The sequence below is a fragment of the Suricata suricatta genome, unplaced genomic scaffold (genome assembly GCF_006229205.1).
Source record: "Suricata suricatta isolate VVHF042 unplaced genomic scaffold, meerkat_22Aug2017_6uvM2_HiC HiC_scaffold_27, whole genome shotgun sequence".
In the NCBI taxonomy this organism is placed as follows: Eukaryota; Metazoa; Chordata; class Mammalia; order Carnivora; family Herpestidae; genus Suricata; species Suricata suricatta.
In genome coordinates this window covers 137,217-162,337 of record NW_021872658.1, presented here as the reverse complement: position 1 = coordinate 162,337, position 25,121 = coordinate 137,217, and the positions used below count along the sequence as shown (strand labels likewise).

Genomic DNA, 25,121 nt, shown 5'->3' with positions numbered 1-25,121 from the left:
AATGAGATTGTGTACATCTATGGTGACTTACCTCTTTGTGCTGGAAATCCCACTGTCTCCAGAAGTGGCAATAAAAGCTGTTTTGCACTCTGGAAAGCTGAATGAGTCTTGTAAGTAAGGTCTAGAGACAGATCTGTGATTCACTGGCACAGAGGTCATTGTGAAAACAAAGTACCATGTGTCTTAAAGGAGAACCAAGGAAGGAGCCTGAGGGATGCAGTGCTCTTGGCACATGAGGAGCTCACCAATTTTATGGAGTCCTAGAATAATTATGGACCATAGCAAATAATCTTAGCTCCTCCTTAAACTCACTGCTTTCTTCATCTTTGCCCCCAAATCCCTGACTTTTATTTTGATTTTTTTCTAAGATCTTCTATTAGACGTTTATGAGCTCAATGGCTCAGGAAAAAAATGGCTGGAAAAACAAACAAACAAACAACAAAAGCAAACAAAAAACCCCACCATACCCAGGCCCTTCAATCTTTCTCATCCCCATAATCTGCTTGGTGATTTGTTTTTTGCTCACTAGCTGTCTAAATGTACTCACCTCTTTTCCAATCTGCCTTGGCCCTGGACCACACAGGACATTCATGAGTTTCCCCTATCTACCTTCTTACATGGCCATCAATTTCAGTCACCCAACTACAAGGAAGCCTGGACTTTCTCTAGTAGAAGCCACTGTCTCTGACTCTGAATCTTCTTAATACCTCATTGGAGCCTGTGTTCTTTTAGCTTTAGTCTTTTTTTGTTGACCAAATCTCCCTTTTCCTCCTTTCAATTTCCCAATTTGTGTTTCTTCCTCAAGAAACATCATGTCCTAGGTGCCTGGGTGGCTTAGTCAGTTAAGGGTCCAACTCTTGGTTTTGGCTCAGGTCATGATCTCATGGTTTGTGAATTCAAGCCCTGCATTGGGCTCTGCCCTGACAGTGTGGAGCCTGCTTGGGATTTTCTCTCTCTCCCTCTTTCTCTCTGCCCATCCCATGCTCTCTCTCTCTCTCTCTCTCTCTCTCTCTCTCTCTCTCTCTCAAAATAAGTAAACAAACTTAAAAAAAAAGGATAATAATGTCCTAAAAGAATTGCAGTCATTACTCCCAGGAAGAAGGTAGTTGGCTTCTCAAGAACTGCTAAAGCCAGTGGAAGTTGAACTGCCTTAATGTGGACACTTCCTGGTCCTCTGGCTCGTCATCTTCCTGCCATTTTCCAGGCCAAACTGTTTGGGATTGGGTTTAAGGTCAATCTAAGGAGAAGATTCAACCCTTGATATACAGGGTGCAGGGCAATGGGCAATGGCAGGAGGGGGTCTTCTAGATACACCTGAGAGAGGGAAGGAGAACGGAAGCCATGAGAGTAGGGCCAGTGAGAGCTGCATAAAAAGTATTATTTACCTCAGCATATAAATGAACCACAGTCCCACTTTATTTCTGATTTAAGGTTGAGCAGAGAGAAGATAAAAAAAAAAAAAAACATCTCTGCAGAAAAGGAAAGTAGACAAACAGTATAGCTGGGCAAACCAGACTATCTAGACATACCTTTGCATGTTAAGCAAACCAGGAAGCTCAGAGCTCACAAACAGAGGAAGGCTGAACTTGGGGTATTTGAGGGAGTATTCATGGGAAAGGAACAGGACCACAAGATGAATGTCCATGAGCTTATCTAGGGTAGGAAGAACACTGAGGGGAAAAAGACCCCTTCTTCATGCTGTCTCTGTCCTAACTCCTACTGGAGAGGGAGAGGAAAGTTTCTCTAGAATCTCATGACACTTGCAGTAGGGAGAGGGTGGGGGTGAATGCAGAACCACTTTGGACATGGGAAGTCACAGTGCAGGAGACAGGGAGAGCCAGTTACTGGAGGAGCTTGACATAATTTGCAGGAAAGAGTCCAAAGTGACCATGGCAACGTCCCCGCCACCAGCCCTCGTCCACCATCTCAATGTCAGTGATGATGTCATCAGGATCAAAGGAAATCTCGTCACTTCCCTCTGGGGAGGAAATGGGTGGGATATTAGGATGGTCAGACCATAATCCTTCCATTCCTGTGCCCACTTTAAACTGCAGGGAAAGAAGGGCACCACTGTTCTTGATGCCAACCCTGGGTCTTTCCCTGACCCTCAGAATCCGTATCCCTCTCTTGTAGTAAGGGCCTCCAGGCACCAGACCCCTCAGGCCACTCCAAACCTACCTCCTTGGTAATCATACAGGGCTACAGCTGAGATCCCTGCTCCAGCCCCAGCTGGGTAGCCAGATGATTCTGCATAAAGAGAAATATAAACATGGTCTCAACAACATGGAAGGAAAACAGGTCCTTCTGGGTAAGGGGGGAAATGCTCTTCCTTTTACCCTCCCCTGGACTGGATACAATTCAGGAGCTGCTTCCCCCACCCCCACCACTCACCAGCCATAGTGGAGGCAAAAGCGGGATTCTCGGGTTCGAGTACATCCTCATAGTCTCCATCTGGTTCACCATCCTGCTCATATCTGTCCATGTCTCCAATATCCTCATAGTCATTCTCAGGCTCAGGCTCAGGCTCAGGCTCAGGCTTGGGCTCAGGCTCAGGTTCAGGCTCTGCTTCATACACTGGCTCTTCCTCCAACTGCAGGCCTTCCAGAGTCCTGGGAGGCAGGGCCGGGGGCTCCTCATCCTGAGAAGGGACAGCGTGGCTCAGAACAACTTCCACTCACCAGGAACTGCCTCTCCAAAACTTCCCATTGGAGGACTGCTAAGACCCCACCTTTCACCATCCTACCACTTCTACCCTCCACCCTCACCTCCACCTAACAGACTCTCCTAGGGAACACAGGCTTTCATTCATCTTTATTCCTCAACCTCATCCCATACCTACCCACTCAAAATACCTACCAAGAGATGATAGGAGGAAAATGTAGAAGGTGTAAAGAGTGGGAAATGGAAAGTAAGTCTGATTCCTTGAATGACCAGGAAAAAAGTGAAGCAAAACACATTGTTGAGAATACCACAGCTAGGATGACTAACTGTCCTGATCTGCTCAGGACTAGGTGGCCCCCAGAATGCAAGACTTTCAGTGCTAAGACCAGGACAGTACCAGACAAACCAGGATGGTTGGTCACTTCATATGGCCCACCTTTCCAGGACGTGAGGAGATGGGGAAGGGGCAGAGGATCTTTGAGGCCCTACTCACCTCTGGGGGATTCTGCCTCAAGGGCAGGGTAGGTACTGGGTGTTCCCTACTGATTCTCACAGGCCCAGACTCTGATGATGGACAGCTCCCTGCTGGAGGCCAGGCCTGTGGAAAATAAAGTATCTCTCTTATAAGTATGCAAACCTCTGTCTTCTCTCTTATACTTCCCTTCCTGTCTCTGCCAATCCAAATCAATCATCCCTCTAGATGGGTTCCAACCTGAAGTAACAGCTCCATCCTCTTGTTCCTGTAGCAATGACTGGCTGCACGGCCAAATATGCAAATCTTGGTCTATGTAAATCTTGGGTTTTTTTCCCTTTAACATTTTAATATATATGAGGCCCAATCACTCAGACTGAAATCCTCCTGAAGATGGAGATAGACTTTGCCCAACACCAGGGAGGCCTGTGCCTTATTTTCTACTAATGATTTGGACTCTTTCGGCTATCTGAGCAAGGAAGCCGGGATGTGAACCCCAGAAAGCTAAACACTCACCTCTGAAGAGATTTTCTTGGGCAATGGGGCTGCCACCTCTGGCTCTCTCACAGTGTCCACTGGCTCCTTAGCCTCATGACTCATCTTTACCAGGGCCTTTCTCTCCTGTTGCTGCCTGGCTATCTGCTGTGCTTTTTCTTCTTCCTCCCGCTTCCTCTTCTCCTCAGCCATGGACTCAAATTTTGCCTTCAACCCACGAGCACCACTAGAAGCTGCAGACACAGGCAAGAAGAATTAGGATTGTCTTGGATCAGGTGTGGTGGGGATGGCACTTGAAGGAAGAAAAGGAATTGGTTAAATATCCAGGCAGAGAACAGATGGAGAGAGAACTCATGGGAGGGAAGGTAAGAGGCACTGATGGAGGAACAAGGGGGTTTTAGGAAAAGAATGTAGCCCTGCAGCCCAGATTTCCATATAGCCAAGCCATGCAATCTCAGACTCTTTTTTTTTCTAAATTATAAGCTTTGTTTTCCTAACCAGCATCCTTCTCTATCCACATTCCTTAAATCTGTATGACCTCTGACCACCACCCACCCTCTCCTTCCCCATCCCAAGTTCTTATCCTTCTGTATTCTTCCCAGATGCCTCCCCAACTCTCCCTCCCTATGTTCTCTGCTCACAGTTTCTTCCCAATGTCACTCTATCTCTCTACCTATTTAACCTAGTTTTTCTAGGAGAGAGAATTTGGGAATATAAGGGCAGAATCAAGTCTACTTCAGCTAGTTTAGGTAGTTAAAGGCATGGATGGGGTAGTCTAGGCATAAGAAAGAATGAGAAGGGAAAGGTGATTGAGGAACATAGATAAAAGGAATTGTTAAGACTCACCAGCCTCTATGGGTGTCGTCTTTTTGTAAGCTGTAGTTGGGGCCTCCATTTCATTGAAGCCAACGGCGCTCTGTAGAGAGGAGAACAATATGCACAGTGTCGGGAGGAGAAGGGAATGGTAATGACCCCAAATCAGTATTGGATATTGGGGTCACTATAGGAGGTATCCCTAACCATTTAATGCTCAATAGTTAAACAGGGTATTACTATATTGTTCTGTGGCAGAGAGTGGGGTAAGGAAGTTCTAAACTGGTGGGCTCTGCTCCCCTTTTTGAAAGCTCAGTATACTTAGAACTTCACATCTCTTAAGTCCAGTTGCCTAGAATGCAGCAGGGCTCAGCCAATGCAAGAAGAGGAACTGGTGTGAATGGAATAGAAATAGATTATAGATTGAATTAAGCAATGCCTAGCAATTAATGAAATTTCAAGCCTCACCTTTCCCTGATTTTTATCTGTGTTTCTGTCTCTCTCTGACACCCTTCCCCTATTCTCTTTCTTTAAAGCTCAGGCTTTAGAAGACTTGCTCATTAGATGCTGAAAGCAGTCAATGGGGAGTGTAGGATTACAGCTCAGGACTCTTACTTTTCTTATCTCAATACACTTCAGGTGCAGTTTAGGAAACTTTTCTGAAGACTCTGGTGTTCTAGTGCTTTACCTTATCCACTCGGTCCTTCTGGATTCCATACTGACCACCAAAGCCCTTGGCATAATCTGCAGGACAGAGAGATCTGAGAGTCATAAGAGGAGTTAACATGCTAGGAACATATAGGGAGAGGAGTGATGGGAAGAAAGCCCAGATGACAGGAATATGGAAAACAGAGATGGATAAGGAAGAGTGAGAATCAAGGGTAGAGAAAAGCCTGGATGGAAGGAGACAGAAAAGGAGAGGGAGAAAAACAGTTAAAAGAAAATGGACAGGAGAGAGATATGAAGAGGGAAAGATAAAAAGAGAGAAGTGGCAGAAAAGGAAGTAATATAAGGGAAGAAATGGGGAAAACATAAGGAGGTTCCTCCAGCCATCCCCTGTGTGTCCCAGGGAGGAGAGAGACCTCTCTGTCTTTGTGAGGCACAGGGGCCTGTGAGACTCAAAGACAAATCGCCCACTTGTCATCACCCAGCCTGTTTGTCTTTATCCCTTGCTCAGTGACCCCTTCTCTTTGGCCTCTTCTGTCCTGCCACGAATCTTGCTGCTTTCCTCTCTACCCTCTTAGTTTCCCCCAAACCATCCCATATACATACACTTGCCCTTTATACAACCATCTCCACTGCACCTCTGCACCTCTGTATTCTGGGTTCTTTGTGTCAGCTTCCAGCAAGGAAGGAAGGGGGCTGTAGGCTACCGTGTGACCTCCCTCTCTCCAATCCCAACTCACCTCTCTGGGACTCGTGCTTCTCTGTCTCTCCCTTGTAGTCATATCCCAGAGCTGCCTTGTCCCGTTTATCCTTCTCTATCCCATAACGGCCTCCAAAGCCATGAGAGTAATCTGTGGTGGAAGAAGTAGTCATGAGAGACCACTCTCAGCCCACAGGAAGGTGCTGTGGGAGAGAGAAGTCAGGTGAAGTGGGTGCAGGGGGGCTAGGGGCCTGGGAGGAAAGATGGGCCAGCGTCTAGGTGAATTAAAGACAAACAGTGTCCTAAGCCATCTTTTGGAAGCTTTAATTCAACATTGGTCACTCCTTTCCTCTTCTCCTTTACTTCCATCTCAAGATGAGAAGGGCATTTCATTCTTCTCCCTTATTCAAGGAAGGGGAAAGTATAGAGAATATAAAGAGACACTTTCAGGGGGAAAAAGGCAGATACATATGAAATGTAGCCTGTTCTTACTCCTATATAAACACTCAGAAATATCTGCTAAAATATAACCATCTTTCTTTTTTATAGTGAAGCTCAAATGGAAAGAAAAAAATCATGGCTCCAGAAACAAAGAGATGAATCAAAGCAGTAGATATGAGAGTAATTATGTGCTGACTTAGAAAACCTAAGGATGTTTTAAGTCCCAAAGTTAGTGCCTAGGGATTAGGATGTAGGGTCAGCGATTCTTATACAAGAACAGGGGGCTGGTGAGCAAGAAATGACAATCTTCCTGCTGTTATAAAAGAGTTCTAGAAAAATTCTACTTATTTGTCCAGGGAAATGTTGAGGGGGGGTGTCGTTTGTTCAGCATTTGTTAGCAGGAAATTTTACCTATGGGACTTGGAAACTCCAGGCCTACCCTGAATATGTAGAATGCAAATTTCCAGTTATACACTACTTATATTACACAGGAATCTTAAACTGAGAAATTAATTTCATGCTGGTCTAGGAAAATATATACCACAGAAAGAATAAGCATTGGAAAGATGCCAGGAATATGAGACAGAGTAGACCTCCATACAAAATGCATTATGAGACAAGAGAGCTATAACACAATAATAAGAGAACAAATCATCACTTATGAGGAATATGTATGCTGGTATAACCTATTAAATGAGCCCAAATTTATATGTAAGCAAAAACTGACAGAAACAGAAATAGAAATAGAAATCTGTGATCCTAGATGAAAATATTAACACTCCTGGCACATTAATTGATAGAATATTTAGACAAAAAGAATCTAAAGTATAAGTATAGAAGGTGCAAATGACATTATCATCTAACAAGACCGAATTGACATTTACAGAACATTATATCCCAAAACTGCATAATATACTTTTTTTATGCACACAGAACATTCACCAAGATAGACCATATGCTTGCCTCTAGAATAAGTTGTAATACATTTCAAAAAGGTTGAAATATTAGATATCATATTCTCTTAACATAACAGAGTTAAGTTAGAAAATTCTTCCAATACCTAGAAAATAAATAACACACTTCTAAATAACCCATGGGTCGAAGAAAAAATCAAAAGAGAGCTTAATAAAAATGAAAACACACAAGACATGTAGAATGCAGCAAAAGCATACTTAAAGGCAAGAATATAATTTTAAGTACCCATACATGTTACTATACTTTGTCTAAATCCATAGAAAGTACAACACCAATAGTAATCCCTAAGATAAACTACAGATGAACTTTGGATGATTTTGATATGTCAATGTAGGTTCATCCTTGGTAAAAAAAAAACAAAACAAAAAGTACTACTGTGGTGAGTGATGTTAATAATGGAGGAGGCTATACGTATGAGGGGATGATTGGGAGGAGTGTATGGGAAATCTCTGTGCCTTCCTCTCAATTTTGTTGTATATTTAAAACTGCTCTAAAAATATAAAGTCTAGGGGGAACCTGGGTAGTTCTGTCAGTTAAGCATCAGACTCCTGATTTCAGCTCAGATCATGATCTCACTGTTTGTGGGCTCTGCACTCACTGTGCCAGAGCCTGACTCGGATCCTCTGTCTCCCTCTCTCTGGCCCTCTCCTGCTCATTCTCTCTCTCTCTCACACTCTTTCTCACTCAAATATATACAAAAATTTGAAAAATTAAAAATAAATGAATAAAAATATAAAGTCTATGATGGGATACCACCTCACACTTGTCAGAATGGCTAAAATTAACAACATAGGAAACAACAGGTATTGGTAAGAATGCAAAGAAAGGAGAACACTCTTGCACTGTTGGTGGGAATCCAGACTGGTACAGCCACTCTTGAAAACAGTATGTATCTTGCTCAAAAAGTTAAAAATAGAGCTACCCTATGGCCCAGGTATTTACCCAAAGGATACAGAAATACAGATTCAATTGGGGTACATGCCCCCAGATGTTTATAACAGTGTTATCAACAATAGCCAAATTATGGAAAGAGCCCAAATGTTCATCAACTGTTGAATGGATAAAGATGTGGTTGTGTGTGTGTGACACACACACACATCACACATACACATATATACAGAGGAATATTACTCAGCCATCAAAAGAATGAAATCTTGCCATTTGCAACAACATAGATGGAGCTAGAGAGTATTATGCTAATGAGTCAGTCAGAAAAAGATAAATATCATTTGATTTCACTCATATATGGAATTCAAGAAACAAAAAAGATGAACACAGGGGAAGAAAAAAGAAGAGGAAGGCAAACTATGAGAGTTCTGTAGAGAACAAACTGAGGGTTGCTGGAGGGGAGGTGGGGAGAAGGGTGGGCTGAATGGGTGGTAGTTATTAAGGAGAGCACTGTGATGTGTAAGTGATGAATCACTAAATTCTACTCCTAAAACAATTATCATACTCTACGTTAACCAACTCAAATTTAAATAAAAACTTGAAACAATTGGGGCACCTGGGTGCCCTCTCTATCTCTCAATAATAAATAGACATTTAAAAATTTTTTAAAGAAGAAAACCTTCCACAGAAAAAATAAAGCAGAGAGACAAAACATGTTTCCCACAAGGAATGATGGTTAGACTACACACAAGAGATGCCAAAGAGGATGAAATAATACCTTGACAGTGATAAAGGGAAAGGAACAATGAAGAATGGAGCAAAAAATATGTTTTAGACAAAGGCTGGGAGTTCCTTCATAAGCTCTCACTGAAAGAATTGTCAGAGGATATACTTTAATAAGAAGTAAATAGAAGCTAGGAGGAAACAATGAAATACAATAAATAGCTAGGAAGCTAGTAAATATGTTGGACAATTTAAATAAGCATTCACTAAATAATAATAATGATTCATTTTTGTAACATTTAAAAACACATGGAATCCTGGGCACCTGGGTGGCTCAGTCAGTTGAGCATCCAACTTCAGCTTAGGTTATGATCTTATAGTCTGTGAGTTCAAGCTCCGTGTTGGGCTCTGTGCTGACAGCTCAGAGCCTACAGCCCGCTTGAGATTCTGTGTCTTCCTCTCTCTTTGCCCCTCCCCTGTTAATACTCACTCTCTCTCTCTCTCTCACTCAGAAATTAATAAAAACATTAAATGAAACACATGGAATCCTTACACTGGGCAACAATTGACCAGTTGGTACAAAGAATGTAGGATGTAGAAGGAATATAATTAAATTATTATACATTTTCTTTATTACTCAGGAAGAGATAGTGATTAATTTTAAACTTAAGTAAAAAATGAGTGTTAAAACTTAGGGATAACTTCCTAAAATAAAGAATAGAATACATTATTTTCAATCCATTAGAGAGAAAGAGGTACTAAACAATCTCATAGAGATAAAGAAGAAAGAAGCAAATACATGCTTGGATTTAAAAATAAATACAATGGTGGGAACTGGGTCATGGAACTAAAGGGAGTTGACGACAGCTATTGGGAGGTGAAGTCTGAGCTGAATAGGTCAATCAGATTGCAAAGGTTGAAGCACAGGTCCTTACCTTTCTGAGATGCATGCTTCTCCACTTCTCCTTTGTAATCAAAGCCAACTGCTGACTACAGAGAAAAGGAGAGAGGATTGGTTAGAACTGGAGCTTATAGATTTCCCCTCCCTCACATATCTTACCCCTAGTTCAGACCAGAGGATAGTTTATAGGAGCTCAGGGCTGAGAATGAGGATTTGACCTAGAAAAGATGGCATCCTGACCTGACAGGCTGGTGGAGCGGCAATGTGCTACAGAGCAATGAATGTGGGCTCTATGGGTTCATCAGCTCTTTATTCAACTCCCAACCCCACTTACCCTATTTATAGTTGTTTAACCTTATGTATACCCTTTAACATTACTGAGCCTTAGTCTCCTGAAATATGAAATGAAAACAGGTAAATCTGCCTTACTAACCTCAACTATAAAATGGGAGAAATGATCCCTCTTTATTTGGGATAGTGTGAGTAATAAATGGGACAAGGTATGTAAAGTGTTTGCATTGTATCATTCAGTAAATTAGTACTTTTCTTCCTAACTCTCATGATACTAACATGAGATTACACTATAAAGCACTACTTACATGTAAGAGATATCCTATTCCTAATTGATTATACTGTGCCTCTTCTCTTTCCCTAAGTGGCAGGGGAAACCCAGAGATGTGGTTTGGTGGAATGAGAGGCACCTAGGAGAACCTGGATCCTAGCTGCTCCAGGACTGGATATGTTGGCCAATACCTAACATCACTCATAGCTACATGCCCATCTTGCTCAGTACCTATAGGCCTCTAAGCAAGACTAGATTTTGCATCTCAAGAGCCATTACTATATATTGTTTCTTGATTTACATGACACATTGACGGTTTAGGTAATTCAGTTTGTGGCTCAGGAGGCAGAAGATGAAAGAAAGAACAATGAGTGATCAGGCAAAGACAAGATGGAAGGGAAATTCCATCCTGGTTAGAGAAGAACATTCCATGTTCCATATTCCATTACAGTCTTTAAAAAAATTACCCTCTATGTTCTTCCTTTTCCCTTCAGTATATTCTGAACTTTTCTGCTCACCCCCCTACAATGCAAATAACAGTCTAATACTTAGCTTTAAGGATTCAGGCCCTCTTAATTAACAACTGTAGGTAAAAAGAAAATCTCAGCTAGCTGCAAAGGAAATGTCTTCCCTGTGTGAAGCTGCAAGGGGAGAGACACAATTCTGCACCATAAAAAAACGAGATCAAAGAGTCAGTACAATCTACATAGGTGTGAAATGAGAACATTAATGAGTTATCAATAGTATTCTCTTGACCACTCTATAATTTTAATTGTACTGTACTTTTTCTCTCTTTTTAAGACTACTTTTTTTTTTTTTTTTTTTTGTATAGAGGAGCCTTTAAGATCTCTGGACTTCATAGATTTGGTGCTAAATCCTGTGAAAAGTAACCTTTACCTTCTAAAAACATTACAACCCTAATTAGCTGTTTTACTTGTTTGTTTGCTCCTGTGGCCATAATACTTAAGCTGACTCTTGTGTTCTGAAAGGCATAAATAATAAGGTTTTGATGCTTGAACAAAAGAGGATCTTTGGAATTTCCCTTGTCTTTTTTTCATGTATGTAGGTATAATAAAAATTAATGGTTTGATTCCTTATCAAAACAGAGTGTGAGAATCTTTGTCTCATTTAAATTAACACTATTGAGCTCAGCATGTGGCCTCCAAAAATGGCACAAAGGAACTTACTGAAGAAGGTTATGGGAACTATCCTCATGATGGACCCTCCTGAGTCCACTGCCCTCTTTCCATAGGAGAAGTGTAGACCCACATTCAACATTATCAGAGCTGGGTAGCACAGGGACTTACCTTGTCTGCTCTGTCCTTCTCAACTCCATATTTGCCCCCAAAGCCTCTGGCAGCATCAGTCTGAGAAGAGTGTTTCTCTACCTCAGCAACATATTCATGGCCCACAGCACTCTAAGATGATCAGATGGAATGAATGAAAGACAAAAATGACTGTAAAAATTAAAATGATACAGACATCTGTTGGCATTTAAGAATACCAGAAATTCCATTCTGGGTCAGTCATAGCCTCCACCAGTGTATCACACAAGGAATATTCTATTAGAGAGAGCAAGGTTACTTTTTCAGGAGGTTCACATATCCTGAGTCTTCTTAAAACCATTAGGAACCTATCACTCAGAAATTCCTATAGGAATGGGCTGGGAACCATCAAGATAGACACGAAGTAGGCAGAATAGTGATTCAGCCAGAAACAAAAAGAAAGCTAAAAACAAGGAATTTATGGGTCAAAATAAAATGAAGTAGTTATTAAAGAGAGATCAAAGGGGACTGACTGACGCCATAGCCAACATTATGTATTTCACTAAAACAACCAAGTTTTAGTGACAAGTACTTTTGTTCTGGATTCTAATTTTCTGTGTGACCATCACATTTCAGAAGTGCCACTTGAGCCCTGATAATTAAGTGACCGACTCTGCACCAATGGGGGATGGTAGACAATACTGTTAAGTAGTCCAAGAGGGCATATAAATTTTCCATTCTCTTCCACTTTTTACTCCATCTATTGTTTTATTTTCTATTTGGTTTTTAAAGGTTTATCTCTCCTAATATTTTGATATGGATATTTTAATTATCTGGGAATTAATTAGTACTTCAAATAATGCAGAGTCCCAACTAAGAAGAAAGTAGAAATCCTTTCCTTTCTCCTCTATTTTGAATCTGATGCTGGGACAAACATCAATACAGAGATTGATGTGACATTGCCCTATCTGAGCTCGTAGGAACTCATTTTGCAGTATTTTTAAGTCTGTGTAAGTCAACCTTGCTTGTGAATTCAAGAATGCATGAATGCTTATCTATTTAGTATTTTTCCTAGGAATTTTGTGGAGAATACAATGCCTACATTACACTTTACACAATGACAAAACAAAACACTTTTTGAGGGTGCACTAAAGGCTTTTCATTGAATTTTTTATTCCTCCTTGGAGATAAAATGTTTTTTGTTATAGGAATATATCTATATCTTTGAGATTAGGAAAGTCAATGGAAATTATGATTTATAATACAACTTTTTAATCATACTTTAGTGGTAGTTAGTAGATAAAGGAAAACAATATTTGTGTTTGATGGAATCTAATGAATAAATTCACATCAATATTTTTCACATGTGCACATCATATAAGGTATAATATATATATATAGAAAGAACACTAAATACACAGTAAAGAAAATAATAATAAGTTGCAGCATCAACATACGATACAAATATTTGAAAACAGTAAATGATTTTAAGACAAATCTTTCCTTTCTCTAATTGAGACCCTGTTTCCTCAGAAGTTACAGCATGGCTGGGCCTACCAGGGGCCAGCCCTGTTAAATTCTTGGACCCCATCTTCTACCATCTATATTTATGTATTGAAACCAGGAAAAAAATGATACAAATAATATGTGGACATTTTCTTTTAAAGCCCAAATGGATGCTGTACATTTGAATTCATTTTAAACCATAATACCAACAAATGGATGAATGTTTTATCTTTAAGCAAACATCTTTCTTTCAACTCACCTTGTCCATTCGGTCTCTTTCCACCCCAAAACGACCTCCATACCCATGGGATGCTTTGGGCCCTGATTCCATCTCCTTCTTCTTGAGAATATCATGTTCCTCTGACACTTTGTTCCTCAGCTGGTGGATGCTGAAAGTAACCAAATGACAGAGACTCATCTAGCACAAGTCAATGAACTTTCCCTCCCAGAAAAATGGAAATCTTGAGATGTGCTGTTTATTTTTAGCAAGAACTTGAGCTCCCAAAGTATATCAGTGCTGGGACTGGGAGTAAGAGATTAATGTGGCCTGTATACCATAGTCTGATTTAAGCTCTTCACAAACCAATAATATTTCCTCTAGTCTGTTAATTTGCCTACTAAATAACCTTTTGATACTTGCCCCATTTTTCATATTCCTAAATATTAGAGGACAGTGATACCAATTATATTCTAGTAACTGGGAAGTTATTTTCCTTCTGAATGGGTCTGCTTTCTAGCATTAGATCCTCTCTACCAAGAAGCACAAAAATATTTATATACCCCTTTACTCAGACTCTAGTCCTGAGAATCTATCTCAAGGAAATAACTTTAAATATGGCAATTTTAAATATCATTAATGTCTAATAATATTCACTGAAACACTGAATATAATAGCAAGAACTAAGAAACAATTTATAGGGCTAATACTTGGAGAAGAGTTAAGTAAATTGCAATATTTCCTTTCAACGACACACTAGGAAGTCATTAACAATGACAGGAGAGATGTAGCTTTGGGAGATTATCTATACATTAAGTATTTGGTGTATATTTTGGTAAAAAAAAATGGATGCCCTTTGTCTCCAACCCCAAATCTAAAATTCCTAAAACTAAAATCTAATAAAACAAACAATAAGCAGAATCAGACCTATAAACACAGAAAACAAACTGATGGTTGTCACAGGGAATGGGCAAAATGGATGAAGGGGAGTAGAAGATGCAGGTTTCCAGTTATAGAATAAATACGTCATAGAAATAACAGTCACAGCATAAGGAATATAGTCAACGGCATTATAATAGCGATGTAACTTGACAGATGGTAGCTATACTTGTGAACACATCATAATGTATAAACTTGTCAACTCACTAAGTTGTACACCCGAAACTAACGTAACATTATGTATCAACTATACTTGTATGAAAAAAAAGCCAATAAAAAGCAACAAAATTCACTCTTATCACTAATTGTTGTAACACTTGAAGATGCAAATAAACTTGGTTTGGGACACCTCCATCCCTAAGAGAACGGAACACCAAAAGGAGGCATTCTCCTTCTTACTTCACTTTCATCTTGACCGTGAGGATCGAGAGCACCTCTGCATGTCTGTCTGCTCTGAGGAGATGAAGTGATAGGTCAGGACCAGCACTAACACCAATAAGGGATAATCAGTATGGATACTTGGTCACTTATAAGCGCTTCTGGGGATTCTTAGGAACATTTGGTCCAGAGAACCCCAAATTAAAAAATTTTACTTCCTGCAGTAAGAAAAACAGGTTTAAGGAATTGAGGCAGTGATGTTACTGGGACTTCACCAGTTCGGGAAAACCAGATACACTGGTTACAGGTAGAATGGCCTTCCCACAGCAGAAATTCTCACTTTCATGGAGGAATAGATCCATCTGGTGGCCTTGTAGTATAAGGCCACCAAAAGCCTTTTTTAAAAGCCCTCTTGGCTTTAGTCACAGTTAATTTTAGAAAGCTGGCTTTGAGCCAGATGCAATTAAGCTAAGAGCTGGAAGGACACCTGTTCCGTGCCCGCTAAACCCTCTGGCAGCAGTGGAGGCAGAGATCCTGTGCTGCTAGTTCAATAGCACTGACACTTTAGAAATGTCTGTGTCAAAAGAGCCATTAGTTCCAAGAACACGTAAATGACTGTTATTTCCCAACCAAAATATTCAGATGAAGAATGACAAAAAGGAGGCTAAACATTACTTTCAAATGAGGAAAATGTGCAAAGTTTTAATGAGTCCAATGATTGCCACATGGGTCTTAACTATATCATCATTAAAACAAGTTTTTAAAAGAGATTTAAAAATGAGATTCGGGAATTTCCACCTAATGGATGACAGCGAAGCTAATCAGAGGATTATGTCAATAGATAATACAATTTAAATAAAAATGTTGGGGCCAAAGAGGACCAACTTCTTATCAAATTCTTTAGAATATAGCTGAAGCCACTCTAAAGAGACCTTATTATATTCGTACTTCATTCAATAAATATTAATTAAACTTCTGAGTGTAAGGCACTTCTAAGCTGTGAGGATACAAAGATGATTACTGTGTATGGAGATAGTGGTCAGGTGGAAGAGATACAAAAAGTTACAATCCAATGTGCTAAACCACACGCCTAACAAACTTGACACATTAACTCTCAGATGCCTATTTTAAGTTTTAAAATACCTGGGAATTTGATGAAGCAATGCAGTTTATGGGAACCAAGTGAAATCTTAAAGGATCTTAAAGATGAACTATGAGAAGAAATAGATCTTTTTTTGTTTTTTTTTAAATGTTAATTCATTTTTTGAGATAGAGATGGAGACAGAGCATGAGCGGGGCAGGGGCAGAGAGAGAGGCACACAAAAGTGGAAGAAAGCTCCAGGTTCTGAGCTTTCGGCACAGAGCCTGACACGTGGCTCAAACCCATAAACTGTGAGATCATGACCTGAGCCGAAACCAGCCGCTTAACCGACTGAGCCACCCAGGCGCCCCTGATCTTTTTGTTTTTCTTACAATAATAAAAGCACAGAGATCATTCACACAGACTAAGATTTTATCCACAGATCATATGATCATAAACATGAAAACCTAAAGAATATACAAAATATACTACCAGAACTATTAAGTACACTGGGCAAGTTCACAGGATACAAGGTATTTTTAAATCAAGGTATGTACATTGTTTCCTTAGACATAATGCTACTGTATACTTAATAGAGCACAATACAATGCAAACATAACTTTTATGTGTACTGAGGAATTAAAAAAATTAATTTTACTTGCTTTATTATGATATTTGCTTTATTGTGAGGGCCAGACACCAAACCTGCAATATTGCTGAGATATGATTATACTAGCCATGGACATTTAGAAATTAAAAGTTAAAAATAAATGCTATTTATCCTCCCATGAAATCACATGAAATATTTTAGCATCAGTTTAACAAAATATGTCCTAGATTTAAACATTGAAAAATATTACTGAAAAAATTAAAGAAAACAAATAAATCCATGTTTATTTATGGACAGGAAAATTCAAGATCATTAAGATACCAGTTTTCTCTAAAATGATCTATAGATTCAATGCAATTTCAACCAAAATATGATCAGACATTTTTATAGGAATTTGACTAGTTATTCTAAAATATATATAGAAATGTAAAGTCCTGGGATAGTAAAGAGTTTTGTATTTATTTTTTTAGTTTAGAGAGAGAGCACAAGTGGGGGAGAGGGGCAGAGAAAGAGAGAGAATCTTAAGCAGGCTCCAGGCTCAGCACAGAGCTCAACATGGGGCTCAATCTTACCACCCTGGGATTATGATCTGACCTCAAACCAAGAATCAGACACTCAACTGACGAAACCACCCAGGTAACACTTGAACAGACACTTTAAATGAAGATATATGAAGATACACGAATGACACATAACAAGATGCTCAATACAATTAAGCATCAAAAAATATAAATTAAAATGACCACAAGAGTGATAAAAATTAAAAATACTAACAATACCAAGTGTAGACAAGCATGTGGAGCAATTGAAATCCATACATTATTGGTAGGAATAAAATATGGTAAATTCCTTTCAGTTTGGTAATTTCTTAAAAAAGTAAATGCATACTTATGGCTCAGCAGTTCTATTCTAAGATATTTCCCAAGAAAGATCAAAACACATGTCAACAAAAAGATTTGGACCCAAATGTTCATACAGCTTTATTTGTAATAGTCCCAAATTGTTAAGAACCCAGATATATCCATCAGCAGGGGAATGGATAAACCAAACTACGGTGTACCCATATAATGGGAAACTACTTGACAGTAAAAAGGAACAAAAGTCTGAAACACAAAGACCATGGATAGATCTCAAATAATCATGCTGAGTGAAAGAAGACAGATACAAAAGAATATATTCTGTATTACTGAATTTACATAAAATTCTAGAATAGGCAAAACTAATGTATAGTGACAGGAAGCAGCTCAGTGTCTACATCCAGCCAGGGGTGGCCATGAGATGTATGAACTGTAAAGAGGCACACGAGCATGAGAGGGCAAGAGTGGCAAAAAGAAGATGGAAGAAAGGGCCAGAGACTTGGAAATCAGGCAGCTCCTAGGAATCACTAGGTTCCTTGCAGCTGCCTGGCCTAAGACTTCTCTATACAGCAGATGAGGGACAGGTATTATCATTTGAGCTATTCACTGAATTATCTAGCCACTCCCCAAACTAAATATATCTTAGGCAGACTTTAAAAAGAAAGATTATGGTGTGGGGGAGGGAGTGAGATTAGAACCACAATCATTTCCTTTTCCTGCTCTGAGTGATCTCAACTCTGCAACTACTGTTCTCCTCTCCAACTTCCCCCTCCTTTCCAAAGCCCTTAGTGATTCCTTTCTGACCCTAAAGATTGGTTTAGCCCACATTAGCCAGAGAGAATCCCAGAATATTAGAGACTTAAGTATGGAAGGTCCTCTAGAGGTCCTTTCGATCTCAGTGGGAAAACTTAGAATCAGAGAGGAAAAGTGATCTGTCCACGGTCACCTGGCTAAGTTACTAGCAGAGTCGGGGCTTTTACATCTTGGTAGCTTGGGTAAATGGGATGGAAGTGGGTTTTTGTGTAAATATCTCTACCATTTATGCTACCCTCTAGAGATCCAGTAAGGTTAATAAGGTAACATCTAAGGTCACCACATTTTATAATTCCAAGGGTCAATGAATATACTGACTTGTATAACAGTCCAAGTAAACACCACTTAGGAAGAAGAAAGACTGTAATTTTTTTTTTACACATTTATGTTAGGTTTTTAGGAAGAAAATCCAAATTAAACTAATCTATATTAATAAGAAAGAGAAATACTGGGGCACCTGGGTGGCTCAGTTGGTTGAGTGTTCAACTTCAGCTCAGGCCTTTGTCTCTGGGTATGTGAGTTTGAGCCCTGCACTGGGCTTGATGCTATCAGGGCAGAGCCTGCTTTAGACCCTCTGTCTCCTTCTCTCTCTGTCTCTCCCCAGCTTGTGCTATCTCAAAAATAAATAAACATTTTTTTAAATGAAGAGAAATATTATTGAGTGGCTAAGAGGTGTCAAATACTGCACTAGAATGTTGATACATGTTAGCCCATTGAATTTAAACCATATTCTACAGGGTAGCTATTACTATTCCCATTTGATAAACAAATAAACTGAGATTCCAAGAGGTTAGATGTCACATTACATGTAGCTTCAGAACTGTTAGTTGAACCTAACAAACTGAAGCTCTTTCTATATCATGGCAAAGATTTAGCAGCCTTCCTTAAAATGTTCTGCTCCTACTATACGTGAGACAGGCACTGGTTGGAGAAAGATGTGAGGAATGTTGGTATCTTCATCTTAATAGTTCTCAGGATACTAGGGCTGAGTAGTCTTTACTCAGAAAAGGAAAGGGATCTTTTTTTTTTTTAATCAATGAGATTGCAAAGGAGCGTCAAGAAACTTCCTGCATGAATCTGTTCCATTTTTTTTTCATCTTTCCAACTTCTTCCAGAATTGGTTGGTTTGTTTAAGAACAATATTAGTTACAGCTCTTAAGAAAAAACCTTATGTCTTATCAAACGACAATGCATAATATTGAATACTATCAAATTATATAAACACATGCCAAGTTTCATGGTGTGTTGTTTGTACAATGTGGTCATCCACTGACGCTTTTTATATGTAGGGGAAAAGAGGTAAAAACACTATTGTTAGATTGTAGATGGGAGAGTTAAAATGGGGTTTTAAACTATATTAATTTTGCCAATTTGTGTGTAACTATTAATTTTTGCTTTTTAAAACATTTTTATTTTAGAGAGAGTGAGCGAGTGAGAGCGGCAGAGAGATAATCTTAAGCAGGCTCCATGCTCAGCATAAAGCCCAGAGTGGGACTCTATCCCATGACCCCGAGATCATGACCTGAGCCAAAATCAAGAGTCAGATGCCCAACCAACTGAGCCACCCAGGCATCCAAATCTTTGCTGTTTTATTTTTGCTCTTGTTACACAGTTTATTGTGTCTACTTTGCTACTAATATTTGACAATCCAAAGTAGACAGCCCTGCTTAAATGATCCTGAGTAATCCATGGAAGAGAAGAGGGAATCTGTCAATATGAATATATAATATAGCCACAGAAACCCTTAGATATATCTGTAAGTTCATTCTCTCTTACAGTATCAGACTGCTTTGTTTTACTCTCATTTCTGATAAAATATTGGGTTATAATCTTTAAGACCCTTAAATACCATTACTAAAATAGTTTTAATTAATAGGTTTTCCAAGTGTCACACTTATTCAAATTACCATTCATGGTTTCCAGCTTCTGTCAAGTAGTCAAATATAAATTTTTATTTTAAAAATCATCGAGGCCAGGTCTGGGGCCTGATATTGTCCTCTTCTTACAATATCTATTCTGAGTTATTTACCTTAATATTTTAATGAATCCTTCTTGGTCCATCTGAAGTTACCTACCTTCTAGATACACATTTCTATTCACGTGGATAGACAGACAGTAGATAGATGATAGATAAAGTGATACAACCTTAACCAGTATTTGAGCCGCTTCATCTATGAATCTCTTATAATAGACCCACTTGGGGAAATACCATAGTATTAGAAATGAAAGAGAGAATATGTTTGGGGGGTAAGAGGAGAGACATGAAATACACAATGATACACATAGGGGCACCCAGGGATAGGTTCAAGAAACAACAAATGCATAGACACATAGATATTAACTACATTCTCTCCTTTCTTCTTCCCTCACCTTCCCCTGAGTTTCCAAGTTCTTCTCAGGCTCTTCCTACACCCTTTTCCTGCTCCCCAATCCCTTTTGGCACCTACTTGATATGCTCTGCACGTCCAGAGCCTTCAATAGTCTTGGCTCCCCATCGTTGCTCCTTTTCAGAGATGTCATTCTACAAAAGACAGCATTCAGCAATAAGTGATGGCAAGAGATGTGCCACATTGAGAGGCGATGCCGCTGACACACATGTCCTCCAGGTCCCTTGAACCTGTTGCTTCCTTCACTGAAGATCTTCACATTTACCCTACCCTGCCCCCCCCCCCATGTTAAAATTAAACTTGTGGGTTCTGAAACCTCCCTTTCTGCTCTTCATCCCTCACACTTTACCCTTTAGGTCTTCTACAACTTCTGAATCTCCACAAATTACACAGTACTAGCTCATATCCTGGCTCACAGGCCAAAGGAGACCCTTAACCTGTACCTCACCTTCAGCATAGCTTATTATAAGCCATCAATCATAATGTCAAACTCTTCTGCACATGCCCCTCTCCTCTTCAACATCAGCTATCATGTACACCCCACGCATGACAGTCAACTGTCCAACCAGTTAGTTCTACTATGAGGGCTATTTCAATCCCAGATTGTCCTTTCTAAGCTCCCTTAAAGGTTACAGAGTGGCCCAGATGCCTCTCCCTTATCCCCTCACCTCCACCTTTTGTTGATTTTTCCAAGCAAAGCTATTTACAAACTCACCACAAAATCAGGGTCTGTGTCCCAGTCATCACCCTGGGTCTCCACGGAAACAGATACATCATGCCCTACTACAGACTTCCACATCTGAGGATGACAAAATGAGAATTAGGGAGAGAAAATCAAGAGGAGGGAAAACAAGAATGTTAATAGCAGTCCAGTGGTTATGCTATTTTTTCTTAGAATATAATGGAAGCTGAGGCAAAGCAGATGGAAGTTTTAGGAAAACAGTTTTGCTCAGTTAGAGGAGCAGGGAGGAGGATTTATTCATCACAAATTAACATGGTCTAGGCCTAATGAGTCTGGAGAGAGGTCATCATGGATTAGGTAATGTTATAAATACTCTGGGTCTCAAAACGGCTGGGAACATTCTTTTGTCTTGCAAGGCTAGCAGGGCAGTGGCTTAAAGTGGCAATCAATGAGGGGTACTAGGACATCTTTCAAATTAAAGCACCATCCCATTCAAGTTGCTGTATATGACTCCTTGTTATAGCTGCTGAAATGTGTATTGGTCCAGATCCTAACAAGGTGAATGCCTACACTTTCTTCTCTACCACATGCATAGTTCTGTTGAGAAAACTCCAGTCCCAGTGCAAGCTGCTCTCCCATGTCCATTCCAAGAGCAGCTACTGAACAGGTGCATGAGGTCAGTAGGGCAGTCAACTGAAATTCCTGCCCTGAAATACATATAGGGGAGTATTATTTACTGGAAATGAATCACCTATTCTTTAATTTTTAAAAACAGTTCAATTACATGTCTAAAGAAGATAACTGGTTCAAATAGCATGTAATAAATTCTTTGTTTTGAACATTGAGACTTATTAGATTTTTATTAACTAAGTAAGTAATAAAGAAATAGAGAACACTAAGATGAAGGGGCGCCAAATTGTTAGTGTACTGTGGCATCCCCAGTGTTTCCACTCGCCCTGTCAGTTTATGCGTGAGGATCAGCAAGTTGCTCTGCATCTGTGGGATCCTGAATCTCTGTGTGGAGAGGAAACAATGGACAAATGCTTATCTGCTACGGGGGACACTGAAACTTCTTGACCCTGCTACACTTGCTAACCGGCAACTCTCCTGTCTTCCCTCCCTTGGACTCCTCATCCTACTGGTGCCTTTCTCTATGTGCTTCTTTGTCTCCTAAATGAGCCCTCTTACAACTGCTCTGAGGACTCCACAGTGTCTTCACACAGGCTCTCAGACTCCGATTTTCCTTTCCTCTTGGATGCTCCATCTCTCTCCATGCTCTTTGATAGCCTCCTTGGAAACTAGCCCAAGGAATTTGGGGAAAGAGTGGCTAAAGAGATGCAAATAGGACACTGGAGAAGTAGTGACTGAGTCAGCTGCACTATGAGATGAGTCCCTTCCCAGAGCAGCCCTACCTTCCCTTACGGGGCAACAATTATGGACGAGAGAGCAGGTAGATAATGCCTGTGGTCCTGACTCCTGGGCTGCTTTTCACAAAATGACTTCATACAGAAAACTAAAAAGAGAAGTTTCTGCTGTTCCTCTGGGGCCTCAGCCTAACTCACCAAAAAGCCTCCCATCCTTATGTATTTTTGAAACAAAGGGAAGTTTCTGATAGGAAGAGACTATTTGTGTCCTTGAGCTTCTGGCCAGAAATAGAAAAGCCAAGAGGGGCTATTAGAGGTAGGGGACTGGGGAGTCACTTGATGGAAATGGTGCCCAGGATTGCAGGCACAGTTAAGGGCCTCTTCACAAGGCCATCTGACAGCATCAGTAAAGTACATGGACCTCAAGTCAGAAGATCACCCCAGCTCTGTTACTAAGACCCTGTGGGAATAGGCGTAAGGGACTCAACATAGAATATGTACTTACTTGTTAGGTACCAGAGTAGGCAATTAAAAATATTAATCTGGTAAATCACTGAACATCTTTGATATCCCATTTCCCAGGGGAAAATAAACAAAGAGGTTAACCTAGCTAAGTCATCCAGTCCCCTTCATTTTTGACATTCTGGAACAAATTAGCCTGGTAGAACCATCGTCTGGCCTCCATCTGCACTGGTGCTCAGCACTGGCGAACAGCGGCAACTACTTCCTGCTCTGTCACAATGTCTCCTATGTGAGTTTTGGCTCTTTGCAAGACCGTATGCTCTCTAAGGACAGAGACTTGGTCTTCATCTCCTGTGGTCCTACTCCCACCTCTGAGCCTAGGAGACGGTTGTAGATTGTCAGCAGAAATTAATAGTCCTGGATGGCTGCTGCATCATGTGCCCTGGGCTCCCAACCCCCATTTGTTTCCATCCCCATTTGCTCATTATCCACAATCACTCACCCCCAGGCCTCTGGCCATAAAAGTTTAAGAGCCTATCAGCAAGGACTTTCTCTCTCACGGAGGGGATGACTAAGAGCCAGGTAGGTTCCTCTTAATTCAGCTCTTGCCCTGTGCCCCCCAACTCTCCCACTGCGGAGTACCCACCTCCAGGAGTGCAAGTGTCTGCTCTAAGCTCCCAGCTCTTCACGTCGACGCTGGGCTCCCTCGGTACTGCCTCCTCAGAACAAGAAACTGAGCTGCTGCTTCAGTTCCGTATTCAGGTTTTCTGTCATTTCCTGACACCCTGTCCTCTCAGCTACTTCCTGAAGTTTGAGTCAGTTCCTTCTGCTTAGGCACTTAAAAAAAAAAAAAAAAGAAAGAAAACCACCATCAAATGCTTCTGTGCCTAGTCTTTTGCAAGGCTTTGAGGGTCACAGGGAAGTTAAAAGAAACGCTGCTCTTACTCTGAGAGTTTATATCTAGTCAGAGAAGCAAAACATTCACAGAAAACACATGAAAGAATGTTGTAGAACAGCATTCTTGTCCGAAAAAGGTGGGCACTTGCATCTACGATGGTAAAGGAATTTGTGGTAAAAGTAATTCAGTGTGGGGTGAAGTAATCTAGAAAGTCTTAATGAGAAATGTGATTTTTATATGCAGTTGAAGGGTAAAAAGAAACTTGCTTCTACATTACCCATCACACTTACAACGGGTTTGGATACAGATATTCAAATAAGCATTAATCAATTGAATGATGGAACAGAATAAATCACAGGGGAAAGGCAAGCCATGGAGGGAGAAAGTTTCAGAGATTGTTTAGGGGACAGTGGAGTCTGAGCTAACTAGCAAAAAACAAGTCTGAGAGAACTAGATAGTACCAGGTGTTGGAAGGTTTCTGTGGCATTTTGTATTACTGTTCATCAAGATTTGCTTTCCCTCCCTTCCCTTCTGAAGCCAAACTTGCTCAGGTGCCTGATTTTGGCCAATTAAATGTGAGAGGTGAAACACGTCACTGTCTGGTGGAGACTTTAAGACCAGCGCAAGCTCTGCCCTGCTCTCCTGCCCACCGCTCACCAAGGCGACCTGCAGCTCTCAAGTGGTTCCTCTGGCCGCCTGGGTCCCCAGCTGAGAATGGTAACACAAGTAGACTCAACAGCAATCTTTGCTGTTTCAGCTACTAAAAATTGGGGGATGTTTGTTACTGTATCTGACCTAGTCTCTCCTAACCCTGATGCGGAGTTGTCTGATTTGCTCAGTTTTGAGTTCCCCAACAGACTCAAGCAGTGACTAGATGAAAGTGGTCTAGGATACAGTGGAGGTATTTCTCCATTAGAAATAATAAGATTTTAGTCACTTCTTAAGAATTCTATGTCAGTTTGGTGGGCAGTGGTAGTAGTGTATTTCTCTCTCCTGCTTCATGATCTATTTATTATGGCAGCACCAAAATCATTTTAAGGAAAAGATCATTTGTAGAAGGGGAAAAGATCTTTTAGGTCACTTAGAATCCTAATTCAGTGTCAGAAACCGGAGAATGATCAATCCAGATATTGTGACACACCATCCAGGTACAGTTCAAACTCTATCTCTCATTAGCAAAAGTCTCAATTTTTTTTTTTTTTTTTTTTTTTTTTTTTTTAGTTTACTTATTTTGGGAGAGGGAGGGCAAGTGAGCATGAGTGGAGGAAGGCCAGAGGGAGAAAGAGAATCCCAAGCAGGCTCTTCACTCTAGCTCTATTCCATGAACCATGGGATCATGACACGAGCCGAAATCAAGAGCCTGAC

At 40.3% G+C, this 25,121-nt stretch overlaps 1 protein-coding gene across 1 annotated transcript; it reads right to left on the bottom strand.

Annotated features, from left to right (window-relative positions):
- Positions 1–1,392: 1,392 nt before the first annotated feature.
- On the bottom strand, positions 1,393–23,621 carry LOC115284940 (hematopoietic lineage cell-specific protein). The gene is made up of 14 exons (XM_029931385.1): positions 23,505–23,621; positions 21,066–21,149; positions 20,411–20,484; positions 13,328–13,457; positions 11,605–11,715; positions 9,770–9,824; positions 5,848–5,958; positions 5,130–5,185; positions 4,475–4,544; positions 3,650–3,861; positions 3,155–3,259; positions 2,392–2,638; positions 2,179–2,247; positions 1,393–1,978 (listed from the first exon to the last, which is right to left on the bottom strand). The coding sequence occupies exons 2-14, from the start codon at positions 21,147–21,149 to the stop codon at positions 1,842–1,844; spliced, it is 1,461 nt and encodes a 486-aa protein (XP_029787245.1). The 5' UTR covers positions 23,505–23,621; the 3' UTR covers positions 1,393–1,841.
- Between the last annotated feature and the right edge of the window lie 1,500 nt (positions 23,622–25,121).